The 26998-nt window shown below is 49.0% G+C and overlaps 2 protein-coding genes across 7 annotated transcripts in view; one reads left to right on the plus strand and one right to left on the minus strand.

The window, feature by feature from the left end:
• The window catches only part of LOC106505145 (uncharacterized), a 100692-nt gene extending 97847 nt beyond the window's left edge, over positions 1 to 2845 (minus strand). Inside the window, exon 1 of the mRNA XM_084980001.1 lies at positions 2546 to 2845. Coding sequence (XP_084836127.1) covers positions 2546 to 2845 — 300 coding nt within the window. The remainder of the gene's footprint in view (positions 1 to 2545) is intronic.
• The window catches only part of JCAD (junctional cadherin 5 associated), an 85777-nt gene that overhangs the window by 39371 nt on the left and 19408 nt on the right, over positions 1 to 26998 (plus strand). For 3 of the 6 annotated variants that reach the window (XM_003130706.7, XM_005668090.4, XM_084979998.1), the window contains exons 1-2: positions 2765 to 2859; positions 17010 to 17345. In XM_003130706.7, the coding sequence (XP_003130754.3) occupies positions 17065 to 17345 (281 nt within the window). In that variant the 5' untranslated portion in view covers positions 2765 to 2859; positions 17010 to 17064. Of the gene's footprint in view, positions 1 to 2764; positions 2860 to 17009; positions 17346 to 26998 lie in introns of those variants that run through there. The other 3 variants (XM_021064743.2, XM_084980000.1, XM_084979999.1) reach the window with 1 other exon arrangement.

Genomic DNA, 26998 nt, shown 5'->3' on the forward strand with positions numbered 1-26998 from the left:
CGAACCCTGGCTTGGGAAGTTCTGCATGGGCGTAACCAAAAAAAAAAAAAAAAAATACACCTCATTATTAAAAAAAAAAAACTATCTAAAAGTCTCCCACTTTCCTCCTTGCTTCCATCCCCTCCCTATTCTCATTTTTTTTCATTCTGCTTGTTCATCTGAAATAACCTTAGTCATGGCTAGAAAGCATTAGAGCCGGGCCAGGGTTGTATCAGTGCTGAAGAAAGAGGGAAGGCAAACATCCTGAAAGGAGGTCGTCACGATAAAGAGCCAGTGTCAGGAAACCATAAAAATCTTGGAAAGTGTGAAGTCATTTTCTCCGGAATCTCCACCATTGAAATCTTGCTACCTTCCTCTCATGAAAGCTGCCTTGACCAGCCTTTCTGCTCAAATGGTTCCTGATTAAATCAGCTTTATGTGGCTTGGTTTAGCTTGTTCCTCCCACTGCTTCAGTGTAGTCTTCTGCCACAACTATACAGCATTTCAGCTACATTAGGGCACTTCTGTGGGGATGACCCAGAAACCCAACAATATAACATTGTTCTATGGGGATCCGTGTCCTGATCTCAATGCGCTGGTTGATGGACAATCTTGCAGGAGCATTGGCTTTGTGTGTGAAGGCGCGAGCGTGTGTGTGTGTGTGTGTGTGTGTGCGCGCGCAAGTGCTGCTGGGCACAGTGAGAGGTTCCACAGCAAAAAAAAGAGAAAAAGTTATTTCATTGAGTCAACGAATTGAGGCCAAAAGGGAATGCTGTGTCCTGGAAGCAATTGATCCCTGAGTGATGCTCCTTTCACAAGAAGGGTGATTTCCCAGGAAAGCCTCTGCCTTTCATTTTCTTTTCTTCCCTCCCTCCCTTCTTTCCTTTCTTTTTCTTGCCACACCCGAGGCATGTGTGTGGCTAGGGATCCAACCCATGCTGCAACTGCCACCTGCACCACAGCTGCAGCAACGCCAGAGCCTTCACCCACTGCGTGACAAGGGAACTTCCCAATTTCTTGTCTTTTTTCTCCTCTTAGTTTCCCAGCCCAGAGATGATCACCTAGGTCTTTGCCTAAATTAAATGCAGTCGACCAGGACTGCAAGGTGCTCCCCACAAAGCCTGCCCACAGAGCACTGTGAGTCCACCTGCTGTTGACAGGAGCTAACATGTCTGTATTCTTAGCACGTGCCAGGACCACACTGGGTGCTAAGAAGGTGCCCTTCATTCTCATGGCTTTCCCGTGAGGTGAGCACCGTCATTGTCCCCATCTTGTTAGAGAAGAAATGGAAGCGAACGGAAGTCAAGTCACACATCCAGAAAGTGATGGATGTGCCCAAGATCAGGACCAGGGCCATCTGCCACCTGAATATTATGCTATCTGCTCCATCTCCCCCACCTGGCTTCCTCAGATGCATTACAGATAACCCACGACATAGCCCTTGGTGATATTTTCTTTCCCAGCACACTAGTGTGACTGGCTTTTTTGCTCTCTTTGACTGTACACTCCTTGTGGTTAGGGTTCAGATCAAGGATCTTGGGCCATTCTGCAACTTGCTAACTGTTGGGGCCTCCCTGAGCCCCAGTTTCCAATGGCACCATCTCATAGGACTACAATGAGAATTAAAAGAAAATGATGCATTTGAAGGGCTCAGACTGGGGCTGCCCGCAGTGACAGTGCCAACAACTTTAGACATCACTGGTGTGATGGCACTGAGCCAAGCGCTAAATCCTTAGCATGGCTGAATGGTTCTCTAAAAAAATTCCTTCTGCAGGGACCCCCAGGCCGCTCTGCTGCCCAGCTCTGCCTCCATGAACCTGACTTAGCCAATGCCCTCTCCCTCTCCGAGACTCATCGGCAAAGTTGAATATCTTATGTCTTTTATGTCCTCTTAAGTAGGAGGACTTGCCTTCCAGCAGACTTCTCATCACTGCCACCAGAGACACGTGGGGAGCGATGGAAGCCAATCAGTGCTCATCCCCACTGGCCTCCTCCTCCCGCCTTCAGTTTCCTCATCAGGCCCAAGATAGGACAGCGCATCAGGCCTGCGAGGGCTCCTGCAGCCTCCAGCTTAACGTCTGCTTCTAAAGGAGGTCTCAGGCCCTCAGCTGTTGTCACCGTCATCGTCCTCTGCTCGTCACACATTCCATGTGTGTATGTTTTTGTGAGAGTGTGCGTGTGTAGCTGTGCATGAGTGTGTGTGAGCAAATGCGTGTGGCTGTGCATGAGTGTGAGCAAACGTGTGTGACTGTGAACAAACTGTGTGACTGAGTGAGTGTGAGAGCAAATGTGTGACTGTATGTATGGGTGTGTGTGCATTTCTGTGGCTGTTTATGAGTGTGTGAGCAAACTGTGTGACTGTGCGTGTGAACAAACTGACTGTGTGTGAGAGCGAATGTGTGTGACTGTATGTATGTGCATCTCCGTGTGGCTGTGTGTGTGTGAGCAAAATATGTGTGTCTACGCATGGACACATTGTGTGTGTGTGTGTGTGTGTGTACCTTTTCACAGGGTGGAAGCCGCCCAAACCCAAGTGACAGGACGGACGGAAAGGTGGCCAGCTCACCTGTGCCTTCTGCGCGACCCACCCAGGCGGGGCCTGAGGAGGCCTGTGCCCAGGCTTCCAGAGGGCTGGCTGCCTGGTGTCGCCTCCTGAGGAGCAGAGCCTGCCAGGCGGGCGCGGCGGGGAGGAGCGCGGTGGGCGGGGCGAGGTGCGCGGCGGGGCGGGGCCTGGCGGTGGGCGGGGCGGGCGGCGGCGGCTCCGGGCATGCTCCGCCGCGGCGGCGGCGGCGGCGGCGGCGAGCGGGGCGGGTCGCGCTGGTCCCCGGCCGGCCGGAGCGGCGGCGGCGGGGGCGCGGGGCAGCATGAGGGAGCCGCTCGGTAAGTCTGGCGTCTGTCGCCCCTCCTGACTCCCACTTTCCTTTGGTCCGCTCCCACGGCGCCTCGCGGGCCTCGCCCCTAGCCCCCGCGGTCACCCCCTAACTTCTCCAGCCGGACGTGGCTCGGGTCCGCGCCCTCCTCAGAGTAGGGGGATGTCCGCACCCCGCCTGGAGTCCACGCGCGGTGCCGGGCCCCGCAGCCTCGGTCGAGGGGCGCCCCTTTGCTAGGAGGGCGAGTCCCGGCCCTCAGGTGCCCAGTCCCGGGCGCGCGCTCCCCGGTCGGCGCCGAGGGCCGCGGCTGGCGTTGGCGCTCGGGTCGCCCCTCGGCTCGGGATGGGGGCCGGGAGTCGCTGCCCCTGCTCTCGGCTGTCTCGGCCACAGCAGGGTCCAGCCAAATCTTGTCCTTGCCTGCGCGCCCCCACTTCGCGGACATCTCCGCCCCGGGAACTGACAGCCGCTGCACAGGGTCCCCGAGGTCCCCGGTTCCCACGGGTCCCCTCCTGCCGCACTCCCCCTCCTCCGCCCCGGGCGGTGGGGACCTCCCCGCGGGACGTTGGGAGCTCGCGGCCGCGCCCCCGCCCCGCCCTGTCTCTGCCCGGCCTCGAGCGCACCCCGCCCGGGGGTCAGGGCCGGGATTAGGGGGCTAATCTCCGGTGCCTCCCAGTAAGTGCCCGCAGCGGCCCGGCCCCCGGCTGCTTGAGGTTTAGCGAAAGAGAGAAAAAGGAAGACAGGGTGGGAGAGAGGAAAGAGCCCCGCCTGAGCGCGCTGTAAATCTCGTCAGTCACCTCGTTTATGGGATCTGGAGCCCGCCTTGCTGGTCCGGGGTCTCCGGGCGCACCCTCCGCCCCCACCCCTCGCCCCATCCACCATCGCCATCAATTCCCTCCAGAATACCTAGATGTCCCGACCCCCGTGGGGTTCAGCACCTACAGCTGAAAGCGCCCCTCTTCCTCCCTATCACTGATAAGAGCAGCCGAGCGCCTCGGATTCTTCTAGGGGTTTGAAAAAGAAGCTGTGATTTCACTACTGAAGGAAAAAAAAAAAAGAAAATGAGAACGGGAACTTGCCGCCAGCGCAACCAGGTCATTCATGCCCTAGCCCTTGCTCATTCGCGCTCTCGAGGAGCAGAGGACTTTGGGGAATTAGCTTAGGCAGGTCACACCCCTGTCCCCATCACACTCACACACCCTACCACCCACTCTCCATGCAGGCCTCCTGCATCCCCTACCCCCGTACTGCCTCGCCCTCCCCAGATGCAGTTGCCGGCCTGTCTAGGGGAGAGGGTGGAGCTGTGTGGACCACACAACTAGTTGGTTTTCTCCCTTCCTCTGGCTTATTGTCTTTTCAGATTTGCAAGCAGATATGCTGGAGATTTGAGATGAAGGTTGGAAGATGGGAGGGGATTCTTGGGAGGGGGGTGGTACTGGGGTTCTGGCCGCCAGAAAAGCTTTGACAAAAATTGCAGACTCAGAAGTCTTGAGTGGGCAGAGGCTGTGCTGATAAACCTTGGCGGAAATGTTGCCTTAGGTCATGTCGTTTTAGAATTGAAGAGGACTGGATTAAGACCATCCAGCAAGGCAGGCGAGTGTGAAGTTTTTCTGAATCTCATCTGCAGATTCTGTTTCAGAGCACTTGTAGTGGTTTTCAAGTGAAATGGAGAGTTTGGTAAATTCGTTTGGTTTTCCATCTGTCCCGTGGGTTTGGACTTTCTCTTGACCTTGGTATTGGGTATCTAATTCTTGGCCACCAGCTGAACTAGCTTCCTGAAGCTCTCTAAGTGTTACTCAGGGCAGGCAGCGTATAGCAGACTGTGTCACTCCTGCTCAAGTGGGTGAGCAAATATTTGTTGAAGAGGCCTTAATCCACTGGGCCTTCCTCCCGCCAAACTTCACCCTCTGCTGCAGAGATTGGAAGGTCAAGCCCTTGGCAGGCCCAAGAGGTTTAGGGGGATTGGGTGGGTGGAGGAAGCCTGCGCCAGGAAAAGAAAAAAAAAAAAAAGAAGAAGAAGAATTTTTATCTTTCCACCTCCTTGGAACACAGCTTAAAATGCCCGAGCGTCCACATGCTCTGGAGGGCCTGAAAGGCTAATCAGAGTTATCTAATAACGCATCTGAGTAGTCACAGATTCCAGAGGCATTTGGCTATAAAATTTTAGCTATAAAAGGTAACCGGAGTTGAGAGGTGCACAGGGAGAAGAAAGCAAGACCAATTTTTCCATTAAACAAAACAAGTCTTTTGAAAAGATCCTTGGAGTCTAATTTTTTCAATGCAGTTTAAAAATAAATCCTAGAAATGCTATCAGTAAAGAAAGCCCAGGAGTCTGGTTCCGCCAAGTTCTCATTGTCCTTGCGGGAGAGCCCTCACTTTGGGAGGACAGTAAACAGCCGTACTCTAAGAGTCCCGAGTCTCTGTTAATGAGCTTGGCAGGACTTCACGCTAATTAATCTAGAGAGTTTAGAACCCTGAGCGTTGGATTGAAACAGTTTTTCTGTGGTGGTTTTTCTTTTGATAAGCAAAGGCTGTATCTCTGAAATCCTCTAGGCCTGTTGCTCTTGAACCCATTACTGCAGTTCTTTTGGCTTTTTGGCAGGTGTTGTTTTTCACCTTTTGGGATGGGAAGGGCTATCTCACTCATTAAAGCCTTGCTATTGTGCTTTGCTTAACAAAGAAAAGTCAAGTTAAAACTTAAAATGAGTGACTTAAGGAATGCTGAGGGACACACTCACTAAAGCCAGCAGTCCAGAGGGGGCTACATCAATCTCTAAAACTTTGATATATATATTCTTTCAACTCTGGACGTCATTTTAAAAGTTTGGTTTAGTAGATCCAAACTATTATGTTTAGAAATGATTACTAAGGCCCTACTGAATAGACTTGGGAACTATATCCAATCTCCTGGGATAGACCATGATGGAAAAGAATATAAAAAAGAATGTATATATAACTGAGTCACTTTGCTGTGCAGCAGAAATTGGCAAATCATTGTGAATCCACTATAATTAAAACAATTTTTTTAAATGCAGAAACTGCCATGATGCTAAGACCTCAGTTGATTTGAATTTGTGCTATTTTGTTTTAAATTTATCTTATTACCTCTACCTTCTTTAACCAACTGTATGTCCCAAAAACTTTCCATAGAGAATATAATTGGGAACATCCTGGCCCAATTGACAAAGACTTATTATCAGGCAACTAAACATCCTTGGAGTTTTGCTGCTTTTGGGTTATCTCTCTGTTACTTGTTCAGCTTTGTTTCTTCTGTAGGCAAATGTAAGAATTTAGATACTATCATGAAGACATACCAAGATATATATTTCAAAGAGGAAGAAAGGGGAGAGAGAGAAAGCACCCCTATGCATAGGAAGACTAGTTAAGAGAAATAGAAACCAGATGGTTATCTCTTACATTTTTCAGTGTTTACTTCTAGAATAACTATATGACTTTCTCATAATTGGAAAATAAATAATGTAAGAAATACATGGAATAATTTAAACATTTTTATAAAACCTTGGCTTTTTTATTCTAAAGGTATTAAAAAACAAAACTAATGTGTTATAAGTTTTAACAGACTATTTTAGGAACCTTTCTATGTGGACTTTGAGATGGTGATGGTACAATTGAATTCTAACCCATTAAAGTTTTACAGTTGTTTTTGCAAATAGCCAAAAATTCCAGAAGCTTTAAAAAATCCTATCCAATTTTAGTTCCTTTTTTTTTTAATGACTGCTAATCCTTCAGAAATGTTAATGAGGTACTTAGGATCTCTTTAAGATGCGTGAGGTCTCCAAAGCAGTAATTATGTGGCAGAATTTGGAGGTGAAAGAAGAAGACAGGAGAGAGAGAGAGAGAGAGAGTGAGAGAGAGAGAGAGAGAGAGTGTGTGTGTGTGTTCTTACAAGTTAGGGGTGGAGAGAAAGAAGTGAAGTTAGAAGAGATAATATTTATGAAGAATAACTAAAGCCCATAGCATTTGGCACTTTATTTTCTTCTCTTTTTGAATCAAAGCATTAACACTAACCCAACCCAGCAATGTTAGCGTTACAGGAGCCTTTTGATCTTAGACCCAAGTTTTCCATCTTGGGTTTTTTGTTTGTTTTTGTCACCTTAAAGAAACTTAACTCAGTGATAGTTTGCTTCACAGATTCAATATGCTTTTTAAGTCATAGGAGGTTGTAACCACTTGAGGGCCCTGGCATTACTCTGTGGTATGGTGATGACAGTGTGAGAACTTACCGTCCCAGAATGTGAACTGGAACTGTTGAGTTCTTTATTTAATTATTAAGACTGGAAAGGGAAATGGCAAACCTCTTGCTCATCATGAAATGCATGGTTCTACCGTCAAAAAAAAAAAAAAAAAAAAAAACCCACACACAAACAGAACAAAACTGTAGAAAGGATTAAAAATCCATGCATCGTTTAGCAACATGCTTCAGTCTGGTTTGTTTTGTGTCTTGGCTATACCTCTTGTTTAAAGAGAGTACTTTGTTATATATTTATCATAACATTAGACCGAAGAATTGTCAGTTGAAGAAATATTTATAGTCAACTGCCAACAATTTGAGGGACTAATTACATCTCAAGTATGGAATGTCAGTGAATAGGACTGAGAAGTTTTAGGTTTTTCTAGACATTGTCTAACAAATCTAGTAACAGTGTCTCATTACGACCTTTAGAGTGCTGCTTGTAATCTTGTATTCAATTTTATCAGCAGAATGTGATTTTAAGCCTACTAGAATCAGGTTAAGTATCTTTGTAGCAGATAAGACACAGGTACTGTATACTAGATCTTGCAGACCTTAGGTAATTTACTATTCATTTATTCTTTTCTTCCTTGTTTCTTTTATTCTCATTGAGTCTTTCATATATGTGATATGATTTCAAAGGTACATTTTCCTAATCCTACTTAAGAAGCTTTTTGTTTTTAAGGTTTTTGTTTTTGTTTTTTTCCTGATGATGAAATATAAAGTTAAAGTACAGGAGTTCTCTTGTGGCTCAGTGGGTTAAGGATCTGGCATTGTCACTGCAGTGGCTCAGGTTGGTGCTGTGGCACTGGTTTGATCCCTGGGCTGGGAACTTCCAGGTGCCACGAGCATGGTCAAAATAAATATGGAAAGAAAGAAAGCATAAGAAAGTGCCAATATTTGACAATTTTTTATCTTCAGAATGACAACTTCATGTAGTTGAATCTAATACATTTCATGAGAGCATTATAAAATATAGTCAAGTATAAATAAGGACATTTTTAAAAACTCTCAGAATCCAGTGATACTGTTGCTATTTTGGCATATTTATTCTTGGTGTTTTTTGCCACACTGTGTACATATAAAAATTAAATATGTATTATTATACATTGAATCTAGGCTTCTGTATCCTGTCATTATTTAACAGGGCACCATGAGCATTTTCTCCTGTGCCATTATATATCTGAAAACATAATTTTACACATGTGTATGCATATTAGAGTCTACCATGAGGATGCACTGGAATTTTTTAGCCATCCCTTAAATGAACATTTAGCATAGTTTTTAAAATTATCATAATTAAAACTTGGGTAAGTACCTTATATAAAACTTTGTATGGGAGTTCCCATCGTGGTGCAGTGGTTAATGAATCTGACTAGGAACCACGAGGTTGCAGTTCGATCCCTGCCCTTGCTCAGTGGGTTAAGGATCCGGTGTTGCCGTGAGCTGTGGTGTAGGTGGCAGACATGGCTTGGATCTGTCATTGCTGTAGCTGTGGCGTAGGCTGGCAGCTACAGCTGCCATTAGACTCCTAGCCTGGGAACCTCCATATTGCTGCGGGAGCGGTCCTAGAAAAGACAAAAAACAAAAACAAAAAACAAAAAACTTTGTATGTATCTCTGATTATTTCATTAGGGCCCCAAGAAGTGAGATTAGTCCATAGGGTTTCAGATTTTTAAAGATTTTATAACAATCATTTTTAAGAAAAAAAAATAGCCATTTACCTCCAGAACCCCCCCCCCCACACACACACACAGACACACATTCAAACACTCACAAATGGGAGAATCCTAGTAGTTCACTCACCAGGCCCTCATCAACAACAGGTACTGCTTTCTAAAAGCTTCAATAATTTGAGAAGTGAATAATGGCATTTTGGGTTAATTTGCATATCTTTCTTTGATGACAGGCGAGGGTGCACATTTGTTTCATATTTTTAATTGGATGTTTCTTAGTTTTCACTTCTAGGCAAATGTTATAAAGGAAGACAAGTTCTGGTTGATTTAATGAGTTTATTAATATTTTGTTTCATTTCTCTGTCTTGGGGAGTCTAATCACCATAAATATGAAAAGAAAAATATTTTTACAAATGGGAAGGGAGGAGGCAGGGGTGCCTATTAGGTAACATTCACTTGCCAGTCTCAAGCTCTAGCGATGAGAAGACCATGGTGGAAATAACACCTCAGAGCCCAGGGCCTGTGCATCCAGAGCAAAGCAGGTTGCAGTCAGGGGGCACTGCCCCCTCTCAGGGCTCTAGGATGGAAGATGCTGGACACGGCACTCCCTGGCCTCCCCTCGTCTTCCTCCTCTCAGCAGCGTGTGGCTCTCTTGGTTGGCCTTGATATGGATGTGACTAATGAGGTCAAGGTCAGAGGGTCTGTCTTCCTATGACCCAGTTAGCTTTGCTCTGTGTCACAGCCACGAGCTGTTTTCCCTTCACTGCGGCCAGCTGACTTGAAAAGGCATGCTGTTCATCACAGGGCAGAAACGGCTAAAGAGGGGCGATTTCTCAAGCCAGAAAGACCCTGAAGAAACTCTAGTTCAGCCTTCTTATTTGGCTTTTTCAGGAGAAGGCTGAAGCCTGTAGATTCTCCCCTGTTCCCTTATGCATCATCTAGGCTCAGCACACATTTGTGGAACAATCTGGAGGATGGAAATTCATCCCTCCAGTGGCAGGTGGGCAACTCACCACCATACTCAAATGCGTGTGGTTTGTTAGCAGTGGCTTCCTAACTCGCTCATCCCTTCACCTGAAGGATATGGCTAATGCTGACAGGACTTAGGAGGCGGCCACACAGCGGCGAGAGGACTTTCCATGGGCTCATTCAGGGCTCCTTTGGAAAGGACAAAAGTTCTCATGAAAATCTATTCGAAAATGACTTGGGCACAAGAACAATTTTGCAGGAATTAGTTGGTTAAATCCAAATCACATGATCTCCCGTCTCCCACCAAGAGTTTTTTCTGATTTCTGTGCTTCTCGTAATGAATGGACCATTACCTCAGTCACCAAGACTAAAACCCGCTGTACGTCTTCCCTTGAAAGTTACTCTTGTTAATTCCTTCCCCGACCTCCCCCATGCTACCACTCCTGCACGTTACAACAGAGGGGACTTAAAAGGATTTGTCTGCCTCTGCCTTGTTCTGACCACACTCATCCTCCACTCTCTGGCCAGATTCACCATAAAGCTCCTTTTCCTTATCTGCCTAAACCCTTCTGTGGTTCCCACTGTCCCCTTATTTAAGTCCAGACCCTATTAGTGTTTTTTCTTTTAGAATTTAGTTTTTTTTTTTTTTTTGAAAATTACAACCTCCTCCTTCCATTTCTCATACATGTAGTTTGTCTGCTTTTTTGGCTCTACACAGCAGGTTTTATGATAACTCCAGATCACTGACAGCCTCAAATCCAAAATGATTGAAGAGGTCTGCTGGGTCACAAAGCAGCGCATGGTGTATTCATGAATGAATTGTATTACCGAGTATTTGAATATTTAGAAATCAATGCTGATATCGCCATCAAGACATTGCAGTCAAGTGAGGCATCAGCCATTGTGTGTGTGCGTGTACATGCGTGTGCATGGTGCGTATGTGCTTGGAGTGTACAAGGAAAGAATTATGTCATAGGGCCATCCTAATCCAAGAGAATAAAGAAATTTTTCCTTTTAAATATACAGTTTTTTTGGGAGTTCCCTGGTCGCTCAGTAGGTTAAGGATCCGAGTTGTCACTTCTGTGGCTCTGGTTACTGCTATGGTGGGGGTTCCACCCCTGGCCCTGGAACTTCCCCAAGCTGTGGGTGTGGCCAAAAAAGGAAAATGAAAATACCGTTTTTCATCTTCATGCTCCCATATCTATCCTTTCTTGTTTATATTTATGCATTATTTTATAAATTAGGAAACTTCTGTTGCTATTAAGGAAGGAAATATGGAGCCTAAAATAGAAGCACAGGCTTTGAAGCTAGATGGACCTCGGTTTGACCCTTGGATCTGTGCTTACAAGCTGGGTAACCTCGGACTCTCAGTCTCGGTTTTCTTGGCTGTAAAATGGAGACATTTATACCTACATCAGGACGTTTACTGGGAGCAGAAAATGAAATAAAGTGTGCCAGGCAGCTAACAGAGTAGCTGGTCCATGCTGTCTTTCATGTGCTGCTATTCTGGGATCGCAGAACAGCTCTTCCCTCTGCTCTGGCAAGAGAGTTTATTGGGGCGGTGGCCGGAGGGGCAGGGTAGGTGGACCACGGATTGGAAAATGTTCTTGGTGAATTTGTTCTGCATCTACTGGTGAGTTTTTGAGCATCTTTCCACCTCTCACAAGCATTCTCAAGGGGGAAAAAAGTAATGGAACAACCTAGTGATGTCAGGAATCAATCAAAAAACCCAGCCCAGGAGGAGTCCCATCGTGGCGCAGCAGAAACGAATCTGACTAGGAACCTTGAGATTGCAGGTTTGATCCCTGGCCTCACTCAGTGGGTCAAGGATCCTGTGTTGCCGTGAGCTGTGGTGTAGGTTGCAGGTATGGCTCGGATCTGGTGTTGCTCTGGCTGTGGCGTAGGCTGGCAGCTACAGCTCCCATTAGACCCCTAGCCTGGGAGCCTCCATGTGCTGTGGGTGCGGCCCTAAAAAAAAAAAGACAAAAAGACTGAAAAAAAACAAAAACAAAAAACCCAATTCAGGCAGCCTGGCCATTCAGCATTGTTATTCCTCTACCCTCACCCCCTTTAAACCACCTAAATTAGAGCCGGTGTGCAATATGCATTTCTCTTTGGGCCTCATCTCATGAATTTAATTTAATTTAAACCAGTCCTGTCCAGCAAGCAAGAGAATTGTGGGTTGAACCCAGACTTCTGTAGTCTTTAGTTTTTTGTTTCCTTCACTGTTCAATTACTTTATAAGTTTTGATGCTTGTAAGTATGCATTTTAATAAGAGAACATGAGGGCGAAAAAGCAAACGTTTGCCTTTAGCTTAACTATTTGGGGGTGTATTGTACACTCAGCACAAATGCCCTCTGTATAAAAAGACCTGTTCTAAATCCAGGTTTACTTCTTTCTAGAAACTGTCCTACAAAGTTTGCTTTAATCAAATGGCTCATCTCTCTCAACCCGAGTTGTGTAGCTGGATGAAAAGTTCTCTGAGCTGGGGGCTGGGTGGAGCCCTGATTTCTCTCTGGTAAAATCCAGCAACGCCACAGATTCTGATGGAAATCACGGTCCTGACATCCTGATAGTTACTGGAAACCATGTACTTTTCTTTGGAATAAGTGGCAGCTCCATCTCTTTTATAGATTAGAAGATTGAGGCCTGGAAGTTGCATCACTTGGTAAAGGCCATTTGCTGAGCAGCAGGCAGGATGGGAAGCTGGGCTTTTTGGCCGTGACAGCCCACAGCCTCCTGACTGTGCTTGCGTTCTCACCGCTATGTGGCAGGAGAAAGTCTGCAGGCAGCTTCCTCCTGAGATGAACCAAACAGCTGCCTCTGCGCCACCCAGAGAAAGAGACTCCCCCCAACCCCCCCGACCCAGGATTTGTGTCCCTTTACCAGGCTGTCAGGTTTTATTGGGCAGGTGGTTTTCATTTTTTAATTTATTTTCATTTTATTTATTTATTTATTTTTTTTTAGGGTCGTACCTGTGGCATATGGAAGTTCCCAGGCTAGGGGAACTTGCAGCTGCAGGCCTATGCCACAGCCATGGCAACAGCAGATCTGAGCCGCATCTACGACCTACACTGCAGCTCACAGCTACATGACATCCTTAACCCACTGAGTGAGGCCAGGGATGGAACCCGCATCCTCATAGATACTAGTCAGGTTCATTTCTGGGTGGGTAGTTTTTAAACGGCTTTCTAAATTGTGTCTTTGAAATGATGGACTTACTTTGAGGAATATATGGGGCAAAGAATAGTAGGGGGGACCCCATGTACAGGACCCCATGCCTGACTCTGAAGTTTTCTCTGATTTTTGGTGACCTGGGTGTCGACACCTCAACCCCTGTGTTGTTCAAGGGTCAACACATATCTCTCGACATTGTGAGATTTCATGTTATGATAACTTGCATTTCTGTCCGATTTGGGTGTGTGATTGTCATAACAGCACCCCTTGGGTAGGCGGGTGTGTTGAATGATGGCTTTGAATACTGTCGATTTGGAATGTTGCCGCTCAGGATTAAGAAGAAGCTTTACAAGGACCAGCTTTTCATCTGGCAACTCAGTGGATGCCCATCTGCTCTCTGAGCGTTGGTGTCCCCTCCAGGTGGCCTCAGGGATGGATGTTTGATTGACTGCTTGATTGATTCCTTTTTTTGGCCGCCCCGCAAGCTGCGGCAATGCCAGATCCTTAAACCACTGTGCCAGTCCAGGGATCAAACTTGAATCCCAGTGCTCCCAAGATGCCACTGATCCTTTTTCACCACATCAGGAACTCCACAATTGATGTTTTAGGGATGGGCACGCCCTACCTCTTAAGGCACCTGTCCCATCTGTGGGAGATAAGGATGCTACAGAGAGGAAGCAGGATACAAAAGGATTGGAAGAGCTGTGTGGCTGTTGAGAAATCCGTCTGGGGCGAGAGGTAATGTGTGGCCTGGGTGTGGACGCCCAGGCTCTGCATCGGGGTCAAGGAGGGGTCGAGTGTCAGCCTGAGGGAGAGAGGTCCCCTGAGAGTTGGACAGGGCTGGGCGCCTCATCCAGTGGTGGGGCCTGTGGTCATCCCCTCCCAGGGCCCTTGTGCAGAAACTGGAGTATTCCTGCTCCCCAGAAGCTGCAGGCCTCTGTGAGACCAAGCAAGTTAGGTGCCCCCCCCGCCCGCCACCGCCCCCCCAGATCAATACACTTTTGACCTCAGACCTATAAAGTCAAGTTACAGCTCTTCCAAGTTTGAATGTTTTTCTTTTCCCATTTTGGCCACCCTGCGGCATATGGAGTTCCTGGGCCAGGGACCAGATCCAAGCCACAGTTTCAACCTAAGCTGCAGCTACAACAACACTGGATCCTTAACCCACTGTGTAGGGCTGGAGATCAAACCTGCATCCCAGCACTTCCAAGATGCTGCTGATCCCCCACAGTGGGAGCTCCTGAATCTTTTTTGAAAGATGTTTATGGCTGGGCCTACTTTCATGCCTCTTAGGGGTTTGCTGAATATACTGACCATGCAGACCCTGCCACCTAACTAGGACAGTGACCCATGGATGTTTTTCTTTCTTTCTTTTTTTTTTTTTTTTTTTTTTTTTGTCTTTTTGCCTTTTCTAGGGCTGCTCCCTCAACATATGGAGGTTCCCAGGCTAAAGGTCTAATCGGAGCTATAGCCGCTGGCCTACACCACAGCCACAGCAACGCCAGATCTGAGCCACGTCTGCGGCCTACACCTCAGCTCACGGCAACACTGGATCCTTAACCCACTGAGCAAGGCCAGGGATCGAACCCGCAACCTCATGGTTCCTAGTCAGATTTGTTAACTACTGAGCCATGACGGGAACTCCACCATGGATGTTTTTCTTAAAGGTCATTACTACTTGCCATTCTAACAATGGATTCTGTGGTGGACTCTGGGTGCTCCTCTGTGAACTGGGTGGCCATTTGGGGTGCAGTGCTCTTTACTTTGCTTTTAAAGAGCCTGATGTGGTAACATAGAGAAACCACGTGTCCTCGAACCTAAACTCTCACTTTCAATAAATGTAGTGTTGACTGGGTGTGTGACATTGAGCCAGTGAGTCTCGGGACTCTGGTCTGTGCTACCAGGATTCTGTCACATCATTTCTTTACCCATGAGATAACCAAATCTATTTTATTTTATTTTATTTGTTTATTTTTCTTTTTAAGGCCACACCTGTGGCATGTGAAAGTTCCCAGGCTAGGGGTTGAATGAATCAGAGCTGTAGCTGCCAGCCTACACCACAGCTACAGCAACACCAGATCCAAGCTGCATCTGCAACCTACACTGCAGCTCACAGCAACACCAGATCTTTAACCCACTGAGCAAGGCCAGGGCTTGAACCCACATCCTTATAGACACTATGTCAGGTTCTTAACCCGCTGATCCACAACGGGAAGTCCGCCAAATCTATTTTAAATGCCAATTCCCTGTCTCATACACATGCTCATGCAGTTTAGGTAGTAAACTCCTAGTCATTCTTCAAAACCTAGCTCAGATGTCCCTTCCTCCCACCTTGCTTTCACTGAACAATGATTTATTGAGAGCATACTATGTGCTGGGTTTGGGGGACAGACATAGCACAGAACCAGACAGAGTCCTTGCCTGTATGTTCCCCCAGTCCAGGGGCTTGCTCAGGGGAATTAAGGAACAAATGCTTGCCTCTCTGGTCCTTCCATTTCTGTGTCTATGTCACATAAGCCCCCTGGGGGACGCATAGGAGGAGCTTCGGGAATGGCCAGGTTGCCATGGAGACCGCTCTACTAGTACAGACACTGTAGAGCCCTTGAAGTTCCCCTAAGATGTCAAACCTAGTGGAAAACTGTAGATTTCCAAAGTTTGATGCCCTCCGTGCTGACCATGGAGACTTTGCCGCTGCCGGAATCAAGTGTATGATGAGGTCGAGGACATGCACAGTCAGCAGGACTGTGAGCTGTCAGGAAGCACATGCACCCGCCTTTCACCTGCACCCAGGCCGGCAGGCATTTCCTGGCCATTGTTTGCAGGGGCTGCCACTGGGCTATTTCCGTCCAACAGCCAAGTGGGGCCAGAGCTGGTCTGGCTCTTCTAGGCCCAGCTTTCGTGTACTGCTGGCCCAGGCCAGCATCGTGGCCCCCGAGGAGGCAGCAGGGTCTGTCTGCCCACACCGCCTCCCACCTTCTGAGCAACAGGCGCAGGAAAGAAGATTCTCTTGAGTAAAAGTAAAAATGGCAGCCCCACCTCTTGGCACACGTGTGCTCTCCAGTAGGTTTCTGTCCCTTTGTCCTTTTGCATTCTTCCTGGTTGGTGCCATTATCTTAGGACAGTTTGGGGAAGTTGCTGCTGTTGAATTAATGTACTATGGCAGGATTTGGATGTGGACACCCTTGGCTCAGAGAGGCAAACCATTTCCCCAGGCTATATTGGGGGAAGTTTGACTCTCAAAAGTTTTGAGATTATTATTATTTTTTTCTTTCTAGGGCCGCACCTGTGGCATATGGAAGTTCCCAGGCTAGGGGTTGAATTGGAACTGCAGCTGCTGATTTACACCACAGCCACAGCCACTCCAAATCCAAGCCACATTGCAACCTACACCACAGCTCACAGCAATGCCGGATCCTTAACCCAGTGAGCAAGGCCAGGGATCAAGCCTGCATCCTCATGGATACTAGTTGGGTTCGTAACCCACTGCCCCAGCAGGAACTCCTTGAGTTTTGATTAAAAGCATAATCCCAAATAAGTTTGGGATTGTGCTGGGGGTTGGGTGTGGGGGTTTGGTCAGCCTGTCTTATTGTGAACCTCAGAACTTAAGGTCTCTTTCCAACGGCCGGTTACCCACCCAAATTGCTTCCACCAAAGCATGTCATGGCCCCGTGTCGATGAAAGACCTCACTCTACCCTTTTGAAGCAAAAGGTTTGTCGCCGAGATGAAAGCAGGGCTGTAGAATTATGATTCAGCTGGACGCTGGTTGTTTCTCTTTTTAGCAACACGGAGCAATCATTGCGGTTTCCTATCTGTGTTTACTTTGTCCACTGTCCTGTGTGTGTTGTCTTCAGATGTCTGGGTGGGGGGCTGGGGGACACCCTTCATTATGTCTGGCTAAACACTATTCCGGACTCTCCTGTGAGAGGCAGCCACCTGAGGGGGCGGGGTCCCAGAATGGGGCCACTTCCCCCAGAGCCTCTCCTGCACCCTCTCCTGGAATGAGATGGGGAAGCCACCATCAGTAGGGCCTGGGGTCCAGAGGGGAGGAGGAGGCGCCAGCTCACAGATGGTCTCCTTGTCCCCGCAGCCTGGGACCTTCCACCACAACAGTCGCAGCGGCACGTGGAGGCGGCCCATGCACCATGTACAGCGTAGAGGACCTCCTCGTCTCTCACGGGTACAAGCTATCGAGAAGCTTCCCAGCGCCACAAGAGGAGGACGGCGAAGGGCGCCAGCAGACGAGGACCAGGGTGCGAGCAGGCCCCGGCCTGCCCAATGGCTGTGAGGATGGCCCTGCCAGCCTCCCCCGGGGCCCGGCCTCCCCGGGGCCAGGGCGACTGAGCGACTCCGAAAGCCACCGCCGCGGGCTGAGGGTCCATGGGGAGCCCCCGAGCACTGCTGCTGCCAGGATTGCCGAGCCCGGGTAAGCTCCCTGGTGACGTCACCAGCCCCTGTGACTTGAGGACATGGCAGTGGGTGTGTTAGCACATCCTGGGGCATGGGACAGAGAGGAGGTGGAGGGACCAAAATGCTCTTTTTGGTGGAGTATCTGGAATGTTCTAGAAGCGCTTAGTGCAGGGCCTGGTGCAGCAAGCCTTTAGGAAGCCGTGGCGAGTAAATGAATTCTGTGCCCCCAATGCAGCGTTTTAATCTCAGCTGCTTTGTTCCCTTCTAACCTCTTCATATCTCCTCAGCATCCAGGAATCACTTAAAACTTCTGCAGGAGGTAGTTTAGATCAGGCCCATATTCCCAGCACGCCAGGCTTTCTTATTCACGTGTTTCAATATTTTGCACATGACAAGAGTTGAAAGAGGTCTGTATTTGCCTCCACTTGTGCAAAAGAAAACCTCATATGCTCCTATAATTCCATTGGCCTCCAACTCATCTTTTCCTTACGCTCACACACCAGCCCGAGCGTGGGGGTCCCATCTGAATACAGCTGCGTCTGTGGGTGTTTTCTTACAACGAAAAAGGGGGCGGATTGGCCTGGGGACAGGGAGGGAGGTAAACAAGGGAATTTAGGCAGCTGGCTACAGAGCCAGCACAGGAGAGGACTCTCCCCCGCCCCAGCCAGGCAGCTTCAACCCAGAGGAAGCCTTTGTCATCACTTCATAAAACTGGGTTTGTCTTCAGTGCTGTGCTGGGACCCGGCTCAGGCTGGGAAGGGGGCTCTGCCTGCCCAAGAGCATGTGTAACTGGCACAAAACGGGCCAAGGAGACAAATAGGAGCAGAGACCTCTCTTTAGGGGAAAGCAACATACCAACAAAAAGGAGTGTGAGTCCAGTCCAAAGAAAAGGAATGAGTGCTCCCCAGTTCCACAGTCAGCTTTTCACAGGGATGGTCGTCCTTGTTGGTCGACAGCTTTCAGGTAAAAACAGGAGGGATTTTGCTCTCATAAGTCAGAGCATTCAACACCTTGATTATCGAGGGCAAGCAAAGTGAGGGCCTGCTTCACGCCCAGGGCGGTAGAGGCTGGTTTGTGGCTTCCAGTCAGAACCACCGCTCTAGTGGGGCAGGGGTTGTCATGGGTGGGGCAGGTTCCCCCAGGATGGGGAAGGACTTGAGCTACCTGCTCCCTTCACAACTCCCCCTTGTGTCCACTGCTGCCTTGGTCCCTGAAAAGCACGCCCACCATGGATTTTGGAAGAGGGAACTTGTAGATGAGATGGTTGGAGCATTAGGGCAGCCTGTGTTGCTACCGAACAAACTCGTGCCTGATCCTACGGTGCCTCCGTGCTTCTAGTCCCTTGGCTTTCAGAGAACGGAGGCTGTGCCTTGCTGCTCCCCCTGCTGTGTTCCCTACAGAGCTTGCTGCAGAGCAGCTCACACAGCGGGCTCAGTATGTGCCCGAGATTCATTCATTCATTCATTCCTCCACACTTGTAACAGCTTTGAGAGGCAGAGGATTTAGTTTCTGATGAGGTGAGTGGCCATGGAATCCTGGTGAATGTGTCACATAGGCTCTGTCCCAGTCTTAAAGGGCTGGATCAGGAGTTCCCATTGTGGTTCAGCGGGTTAAGAATGCTGCTAGTATCCATGAGGACGCGGGTTCAATTCCTGGCCTCAGTGGGTTAAGGATCTGGCGTTGCCGCAAGCTCTGGTGTAGGTGGTGGACACAGCTTGGATCCCGCGTTGCTGTGGCTGTGGCTAGGCCGGTGGCTGTGGCTGTGGCTCTTATTTGACCCTTAGCCTGGGAACCTCCATGTGCCATGGTATGGCCCTAAAGGAAAAATGAATAAATAAATAAAGGGCTGGATCAGAGATTGGAGTTGGGTCCCAGGTGGGAGGCAGTAGAAGCCACTTTAGAATTCCCTATGGGCAGTGAGGCTCCCAACCCATCCACAGCTCACTGGGCCCCCAGACCTGTGAGCAGCTTGCTTTCCGTCGTTAGTGAAACACTCAGATGGTTTAGGTGCAGCACTGGGAAGTCTGCATGCACACGACAGAGTTCTGACAGATCTGGCCATACCCCCCTACCGCCCGGCACTTCTGGCTGGTTAGTTGGCTGGTTACTTTGGGAGCTAAGGAGAAGTTTTGGGGACGCAGGTCGCCTTGCAGGGTAGAAAGAGAAACTGCATACATGTTTGCAAGGATCCATGCCAGCACCTAGAGCTTCAGAGACCAGATGCCCTGTGTCCTGGGTTGAAATGGAAAGATGTTTTCTTTCTTTAGTGACCAGTAGATGACAGGAGGCAAATGGAAAGTTAGATGGGAGGAGAATTATTTTTTCTCTTTTAGAAGAAAAGTGCTTTGAGAGGAAATAAATAGGTGCTTGTAGTTAAAGCTTAAAAATGTAAAGAAAAAGAAATCCATCCAATTCTTTGGCTGGTGGGGTTTCTGACTCTGGATGAATCTGTGGTACTTGGCCATGTCCCAGCCTTCCATCACTGGACAGGGCGGCCGTGGTCCTGCAGCCTGGCCTGGCCCCCACAGTGACGCTGCCGGCTAGGCTCTAGGTCTGGAGCCGGACATGCAGGGTCCACATGTCCTAAGTGGGTGAAGAGGCTGCGCTTTGATCTAGATGGGGCCTTGGATGCCCTATGCAACCCCAGCACCCCGGGGTGACTGGTCTTGCCTGCTTGGTGGGTTAAGATCCACCCTTGAGCGTGTCTCCTCACCACAGGCCAGCCATCAGTGCCCTGTGCACAGCCGGGCAGGGTGGTGGTCAGAGCAGTTTGGAAAGCCACGGGGGCCAAAAGGGAACTGGCTAGGATGGCGGGGTGGAGGGGGAGTGCAGGGGGGAGGGGCAGCAATGTCCTTATTTCATAGCCAAGAGTGTGAAGCCCAGAGGGTGGCAGTGACTCTGTAAGGGCCACTTGGTGCCACCGTGGAGAAAAGCCCAGCCCAGCTGCACTCTCCTGCCCAGTTTGAAAGGGGTGCCTTTTTTCTGAGCTCCTGTCCTGCCTTCGCTAGGACCCGGTCACTTCCTCCCCACCCTGCCTGCTTGCGTTTGCACCTCTTCCTGTCTGGGGAGCTGCCTAGGAACCGCATCTGTCCTCCCAGATCAGAGCCATGTCATAACGCCGACGCTACCCAGTGCATGCTGGCCAGGGCCACACAGATGGGCAGTGTCATACATCATCTGGGGCGTGGCTGGAACATCAGGATTCCTGGGTGAGAATGATAGGACTTATTTCCCACTGATAATTAGCATCATCTTAGAACAGAGTATCTTAAAAAAAAAAAAAAAAAAAAAGAATATGGACTTGGAGCCATGACTCGGTTCCCAAACTTGCAGGGTCCACGTTTCCTAAGTGGGTGAAGAGGCTGTGCTTTGAGCTCTCCCGGTCGTCAGGTCACGTGACTCTGAGTTCTAGGGATGAGAGAAGGGGGAGGACCAGCTGACCTTGCTGAGAAGTCTTTTGGCCCAAGTGGGGAGACCATTCTCGTTTTGCATAGTTTATCTTTATCTTTTTGTTTTTAAGGTTTTTTTGCATAGAGGGATCATTTTCTAAAGCTCTGTCTGATGTGTGGTGCTGTCTGTCTCAGGGCTGGTAACTTGATGAGGGTGCAAGGCCCAGATGATGGGCTGGGAACCCTGACTGCAGCCCTGCTGCCTGCACCATCGACCCCCAGCTCTCTCATGGGCCCTGCAGGCCTCCTCCGGCCCCATGCACACCCCCTCCTGTCCCCAGGTGCCATCTACATGGAGCCACCTCGGGCTCCCTGCTCTGACCCACCGGGAAGCACCGGACTTCTCCCCCATCCCCACAGGAAACCCCCCTCGCCAGCCGGCTTCCTTGGTTTCCAGTTGAGATGCTCTCTGCCCCAGGCTCCTGAGCACCTTCTCCTGGTCCCCAGGGCTTCCAGCTTCCTGAAGCCGACACCACTGCTAATTCAGCTCTGGGTTTGCGCAACCTATTAGAGAGTTTTGCATTTCTTAAACACTCACACATTTTTGTAATGTGAGTTCATTGGAGCAGACCTAGTACGTGTCAGCCAGGGCAGCCTGTGGGTGCTGAGCATTCCGGGTCATTGGCTGGTGTGGGATGGGAGAGGTGGTACAGTTGGTGGCTTCCTTGAAACCTGCTGACCTTGGGGGAGCAGCGAGGAGGGGGAGGAGGTAAAGATCACAGGCTGTGCAGACCCTCTGGGCTGCCTGGTCCCTGCAGGAATATTTCCCCCCTTTGTGGGTTCTCTGTGTGTCACCTACATGAGGCCGCAGGCTGTGTGGGGCTGTCACTGCGCCCGAGCCCAGCCATGGGCAGGACCTGGGAGCCTGGGGCTCCTCCCAGGTGGGGATGATGAAACTGAGCAACAAGGTGAGTGGGTCAGCCGAAGCCTTGGGCTGTGAGTTGTCCCCTGTGGGACCCTCTCAATCTCTGTCCACATTGTCCCTTGTCATTGCATCTCCCTGCACTGCTGCTCTGCTGACCAGCCTCTTCCTTCACCCACAGGTCCCACTTCCCAGTAACTCTGGCTCACGGGGACTTTGTCCTGCTGTTGCCTCTACTGAGTGGTCCAGCTCCAGAGCCCCCGATGGCTCCTGCCCGTGACTTAGTTACATTTTTTTTCTTTTTATAGCCGCTCCTGCGGCATGTGGAAGTCACCAGGCTAGGGGTCTAATTGGAGCTGCAGCTGCCAGCCTACGCCACAGCCACAGCCACACCAGATCCGAGCTCTATGTATGACCTACACTGCAGCTCAAGGCAACACCAGATCCTTAACCCACTGAGTGGGGCCAGGGATCGAACCTGAATCCTCATGGATACTAGTTGGGTTGTTAACCCTCCCAGCCATGGTGAGAACTCCCCTTAGTTTACATTTTTGAGAGAAAGAACCCATGGTCTGGAGCAGCTCTGGATGCTTGGCCATGGTGAGCATGTCAGCCCTGTTCCGGGCAGTGTGGGGAGGGCTGGACGGTGGGGGTGTCTGAGCCTCACTTGCTCTGGGTAGAGGGACTTTGGATCAGGGCACTTTCCGGGCCTGGGGTGGGGGTGGGGGCAGACCGTGCACCCCAAGCCTATTTTCTCTTCCCAGACCATTCATCTCGTGTCCCTAAAACCTTGGCATTTCTCCCCCAAAGTCATTCACTCCACAGAGGGTTCACCCAGGTGCTAAAACCCTCCTACATAGTCTCAGGTAATCGACATGCATGGTCAGACCGTTGCAGGCTTGCGTGCACGTCACCCACATGGTACAGAAGAAAAGTCACAGGTCCTGCCAGATGTCACTACAGTGTTCATAGGTTTATAGCAGGAAGATGGAGAATGTCTATAAAACTGCAGACAGCCAGCGTTCTGGACAGAAGATGATTTAATATTCGGTTTTTATTGTGTCCTAACTTTCGCCGTATAACCAACAACAGATACTAACTCTGGTCTTCTCTGTGGCCTCTCCATCCTCCCTGCAGCCACGTAAAAAGGGTGTGTCTGAAAACTTGCGTTTGCATTTGTGTTCAAAGCTTGTGATGAGAAGTAGACTTTGAGTTCATCTCTTTGCACCATGTTCAATTATTTCTGCACACGCTGTCTTGTTCCAAAGTGACTTGCCAAAATACACACACACACACACACACACACACACACACACACACACACACAGATGTACGTATTAAGGGGAAACAAAGGAAACAGGCAAAGGAGAAAAGCTGGCCCTTATCTATAAGTGGAGGAAACTGCAGGCTTAAAGGCAAGTAGCCCTTACTGAATAACACTTAGCTCCCATTAAACATGTAAAGCACTGTTATCAGGCATTCAGCGTTTCCTTACTGGGTTTCCTTTGAAATGTTATAATCAGAGGAAGCTGTAAAATAACGTAACACCACAATGGTTTGAATCTGAAAGTTGTCCCACAACAGGCTCCTCTCTGCTTAGCCCCAGAAACCCTGGGTAGAGTTTGTGCGGGTTTACCCACGAGAGGAGCTTGTAATCATCTCCTGTCATCAGGGCGGTGGTAACTAATTAGAGGCCTAGCAGTCTGGGCACAGGGGGTCTGGGCCCCCCTCTTGGGAGGTTGACGTCTGATCGTGAGTATTGTGCTAGATGGTGCTACTGGATACAGTAAACAGGTCCTTCGCAGAGGCTTTTTCAGTGTCTCTCAAATCATATCCTGCTCATAATGGTTTTCCCAAAAAGAAAGGCTTCAAGTTTAACATCTGTTTCCATGTAGCCCTTTCTCTGTACTGAATTATACTTCCACAAACAGTATCTGTCTTGTCACCGCTTGCTCCATATCCTAAGTGTTAGGCACTGGGATCTGGACCTCTTCACAGGGAAAAGTATGGATTAATTGTGTGAGCCAGCCTGCTCACCAACCCACGTGAAGATCCAGGCCTCCTATTTCCACATGGTCTCGTGGGAAACCCTTCTTCTCAGCTGCCTCATTCTGTTCATCAGTGGTGTAAGCTTCCAGAAACCCGAACACTGGTCCTCCCTCCTGCACACACCCCCACATTGCTCTTCCGTCACCACGTTCCCCCCCACAAGAAGCAAGTTGGGCTCTTTGAACCTGAGGCTCCAGGAAGGACAGTGGTGAGGAGGTGCTTCTAGAATCCATGGGCAGATGTGAGCAGCACAGCCTAGAACCCCATCTGTCTTGGCAGCCATGCCATCACCAGGAGAACCGTTGGTGATGGGTTTCTTCTTTTAGCTAGAGAAGCGGGTTAGTTAGCACGCTGGGAGACACCCAAGTGAGAGACGCTGGAATCTGAAACCTGGGCCTAAAACAGATCTGTGTGTCTTGGGTTCTGGTCACTTTGTTCCCTCTCTGCATTCTTGACAAGGACAAAGGGCCAGGACCAGAGTTGAGTCGACATCTTGACAAGTCCGGGCTGTGTCCCAGGTGTCAGGGCCCTGGTTAGCCCCGCTGCAAGCAGAGAGGCCCCTCAGGCCCCACGCCACTGTCCCTGGCAGCTGCCCCTCCTCCTCCCTGTGCTGAGCTGAGCTCCCACAGAATACAGGGTGGGGGGCCCAGGATGCATCCACAGGTGTTTGATGAATGACTGAGTGGATATAGGAAAGGGAATGGTGGTGATGGAAGTGTGAGGGCAAATGAGGCACTTGGGATGGGTTGTTTGTTTGGGTTGTCGGCGGTGACTTCATGGACAACACCAGTGACAGGATTCTAATTTTGTAGAAATAGAATATATCCTTATCACTGAGGCAAATAGGCAAACACTGAAATAATCTGCCTTACCCATTGGATTCATGCAGGAGAAAATGGGTCCCAGCTTGCTCTTTCTGCTTTGTTTGAATAAACTCAACATCGGTGGACACCATTGTGATGGAAAGGGGTGTGACTCCTTCCTTAGCCACCGGCCTCCCGGGTAGGGGGCTGGGGGGGCAGGTCTCACGGTGACAGTCCGTACGTGGTGACTTCCTGCTATTGTGCAGGCCTGTTGAGTACAGCTTAGAAGACAGCACAGGATAATCCCCACATGAGGACAGACTCTAGCTCTTTCCTGCCTGCCCCTCACCCACTTTCCCTGAACAAGGTGAGGAAGGGTTTCTGAATTTCTCCACTACCCTAAAAATTTATTTTAATTGGGTTCATAATACTACTCATAGCTAAAAACGGGATTTTTCTGTGTTAAGACACTCTGCCAAACAGTTTACATATATCACCTCATGAATCCCTTCCAACAAACTTGGAAAAGAAGAAATTATGGGGTTCCCATCATGGCTCACCATGGTTATGAACCTGACTAGTATCCATGAGGACGAGGGTTCAGTCCCTAGCCTCACTCAGTGGGTTAAGGATCCAGCGTTGTCACAAGCTTCAGCACAGGTCATGGGTGTGGCTTGGGTGTTGCATTGCCTTGGCTGTGGTATAGGCCTGCAGCTGAAGTTCCAACTAACCCATAGACTCGGGACCTCCATATGCTGTTGGTGCAGCCATTAAAAAAAAAAAAAAAAAAAAAGCCATCCAAACTAAAACATATTATGCTTAACTTAAAAAAAAAAAAAAAAAAGGCTCAGAGTTCCTGTCGTGGCACAGTGGTTAACAATCCGACTAGGAACCATGAGATTGCGGGTTCGATCCCTGGCCTTGCTCAGTGGATTAAGGATCCAGCGTTGCCATGAGCTGTGGTGTAGATCAGCGGCTACAGCTCTGATTGGACCCCTAGCCTGGGAACCTCCATATACAGTGGGAGCGGCCCAAGAAATGGCAAAAAAGAGACCAAAAAAAAAAAAAAAGTCTCTTGAAGTCTTACCTCAAAGGTGATGCAGGAAACTGCTGGCAATCCCAAAGGAGCAACCCATGTCCTTTTTTTTTTTTTCCTGCTTTTTAGCACCAAGCCCACGGCATATGGAGGTTCCCAGGTTAGGGGTGGAATCGGAGCTACAGCTCCCTGCCTACACCACAGCTCACAGCAACGCCAGATCCTTGACCCACTGAATGAGGCCAGGGCTCAAACCCAGTTGGATTTGTTACCCCTGAGCCACGTCGGGAATTCCAATCTGTATCCATTTCTGATAAAATGGTCCATGACCCGGTGCAGAGCCTGTTGACACTGGAGCAAGGTAGCTTTCTGGGACGCTGCCCGTTCCGAGTTCATCTCTGACCCCAGGCTCAGGTATAGGAGGCTCCATGTGGAGGACCCAGAGCCAGGGCCTTCCGTCCCCTTCATGGGCAGGTGTCTTTCCCAGGTCGGTGTCCCTAGTTACCTGTGCACGTGGAAACCTTGAGTGCCTTGAACTGCCTTTCTGCCCCACACCCCCTTCCTATGTCTAAAGTTACCGTCGTCCTTTTTTTTTAAATTTTTTCTTTTATTTTTTTAAATGACTTAATGAATTTTATTACATTTATTTGTCTTTTTTTTTTTTTTTTTTTTAACCTTTTCTAGGGCCACTCGTGCGGCATATGGAGGTTCCCAGGCTAGGGGTCTAATCAGAGCTGTAGCCACCGGCCTATGCCAGAGCCACAGCAACATGGGATCCGAGCCGCATCTGCAACCTACACCACAGCTCACGGCAATGCCAGATTGTTAAGCCACTGAGCAAGGCCAGGGATCGAACCTTCAATCTCATGGTTCCTAGTCGGATTCGTTAACCACTGCGCCACAATGGGACTTTATTACATTTATAGTTGTACAACAATCACTACAACCAAATTTTACAGTGTTTCCATCCCAAACCCTCAGTGCATCCCCCCACCCCCCAAACTGTCTCTTTTGGAAACCGTAAGTTTTTCAGAGTCTGTGAGTCAGTATCTGTTCTGCAAAGAAGTTCATTGTGTCCTTTTTTCAGATTCCACATGTCAGTGATAGCATATGATGCTGGTGTCTCACCATCTGACTGACTTCACTTGGCATGATAATTTCTAGGTCCATCCATGTTGCTGCAAATGCCGTTATTTCTTTCCTTTTAATGGCTGAGTAATATTCCATTGTGAATATGTACCACATCTTCTTTATCCACCCCTCTGTTGACCATTGTTCTTAAGTACAGTAATTTGTTATGATTCATCTTCCAGATCCTTTGTTAAGTGTGTGTATTTTTATTTATTTTTTGCTTTTTAGGGCCATATCCACGGCATATGAAGTTCCCAGGTTAAGGGTTGAGTTGGAGCTGTAGACACTGGCCTGCACCACAGCCACAGCCACGCAGGATCCAAGCCACATCTACGACCT

The sequence above is a fragment of the Sus scrofa genome, chromosome 10, assembly GCF_054392235.1.
Source record: "Sus scrofa isolate SSC_HxYL_T2T_F1_AM1 chromosome 10, Sscrofa_HxYL_maternal_Yorkshire_Landrace_v2.0, whole genome shotgun sequence".
Taxonomy (NCBI): domain Eukaryota; kingdom Metazoa; phylum Chordata; class Mammalia; order Artiodactyla; family Suidae; genus Sus; species Sus scrofa.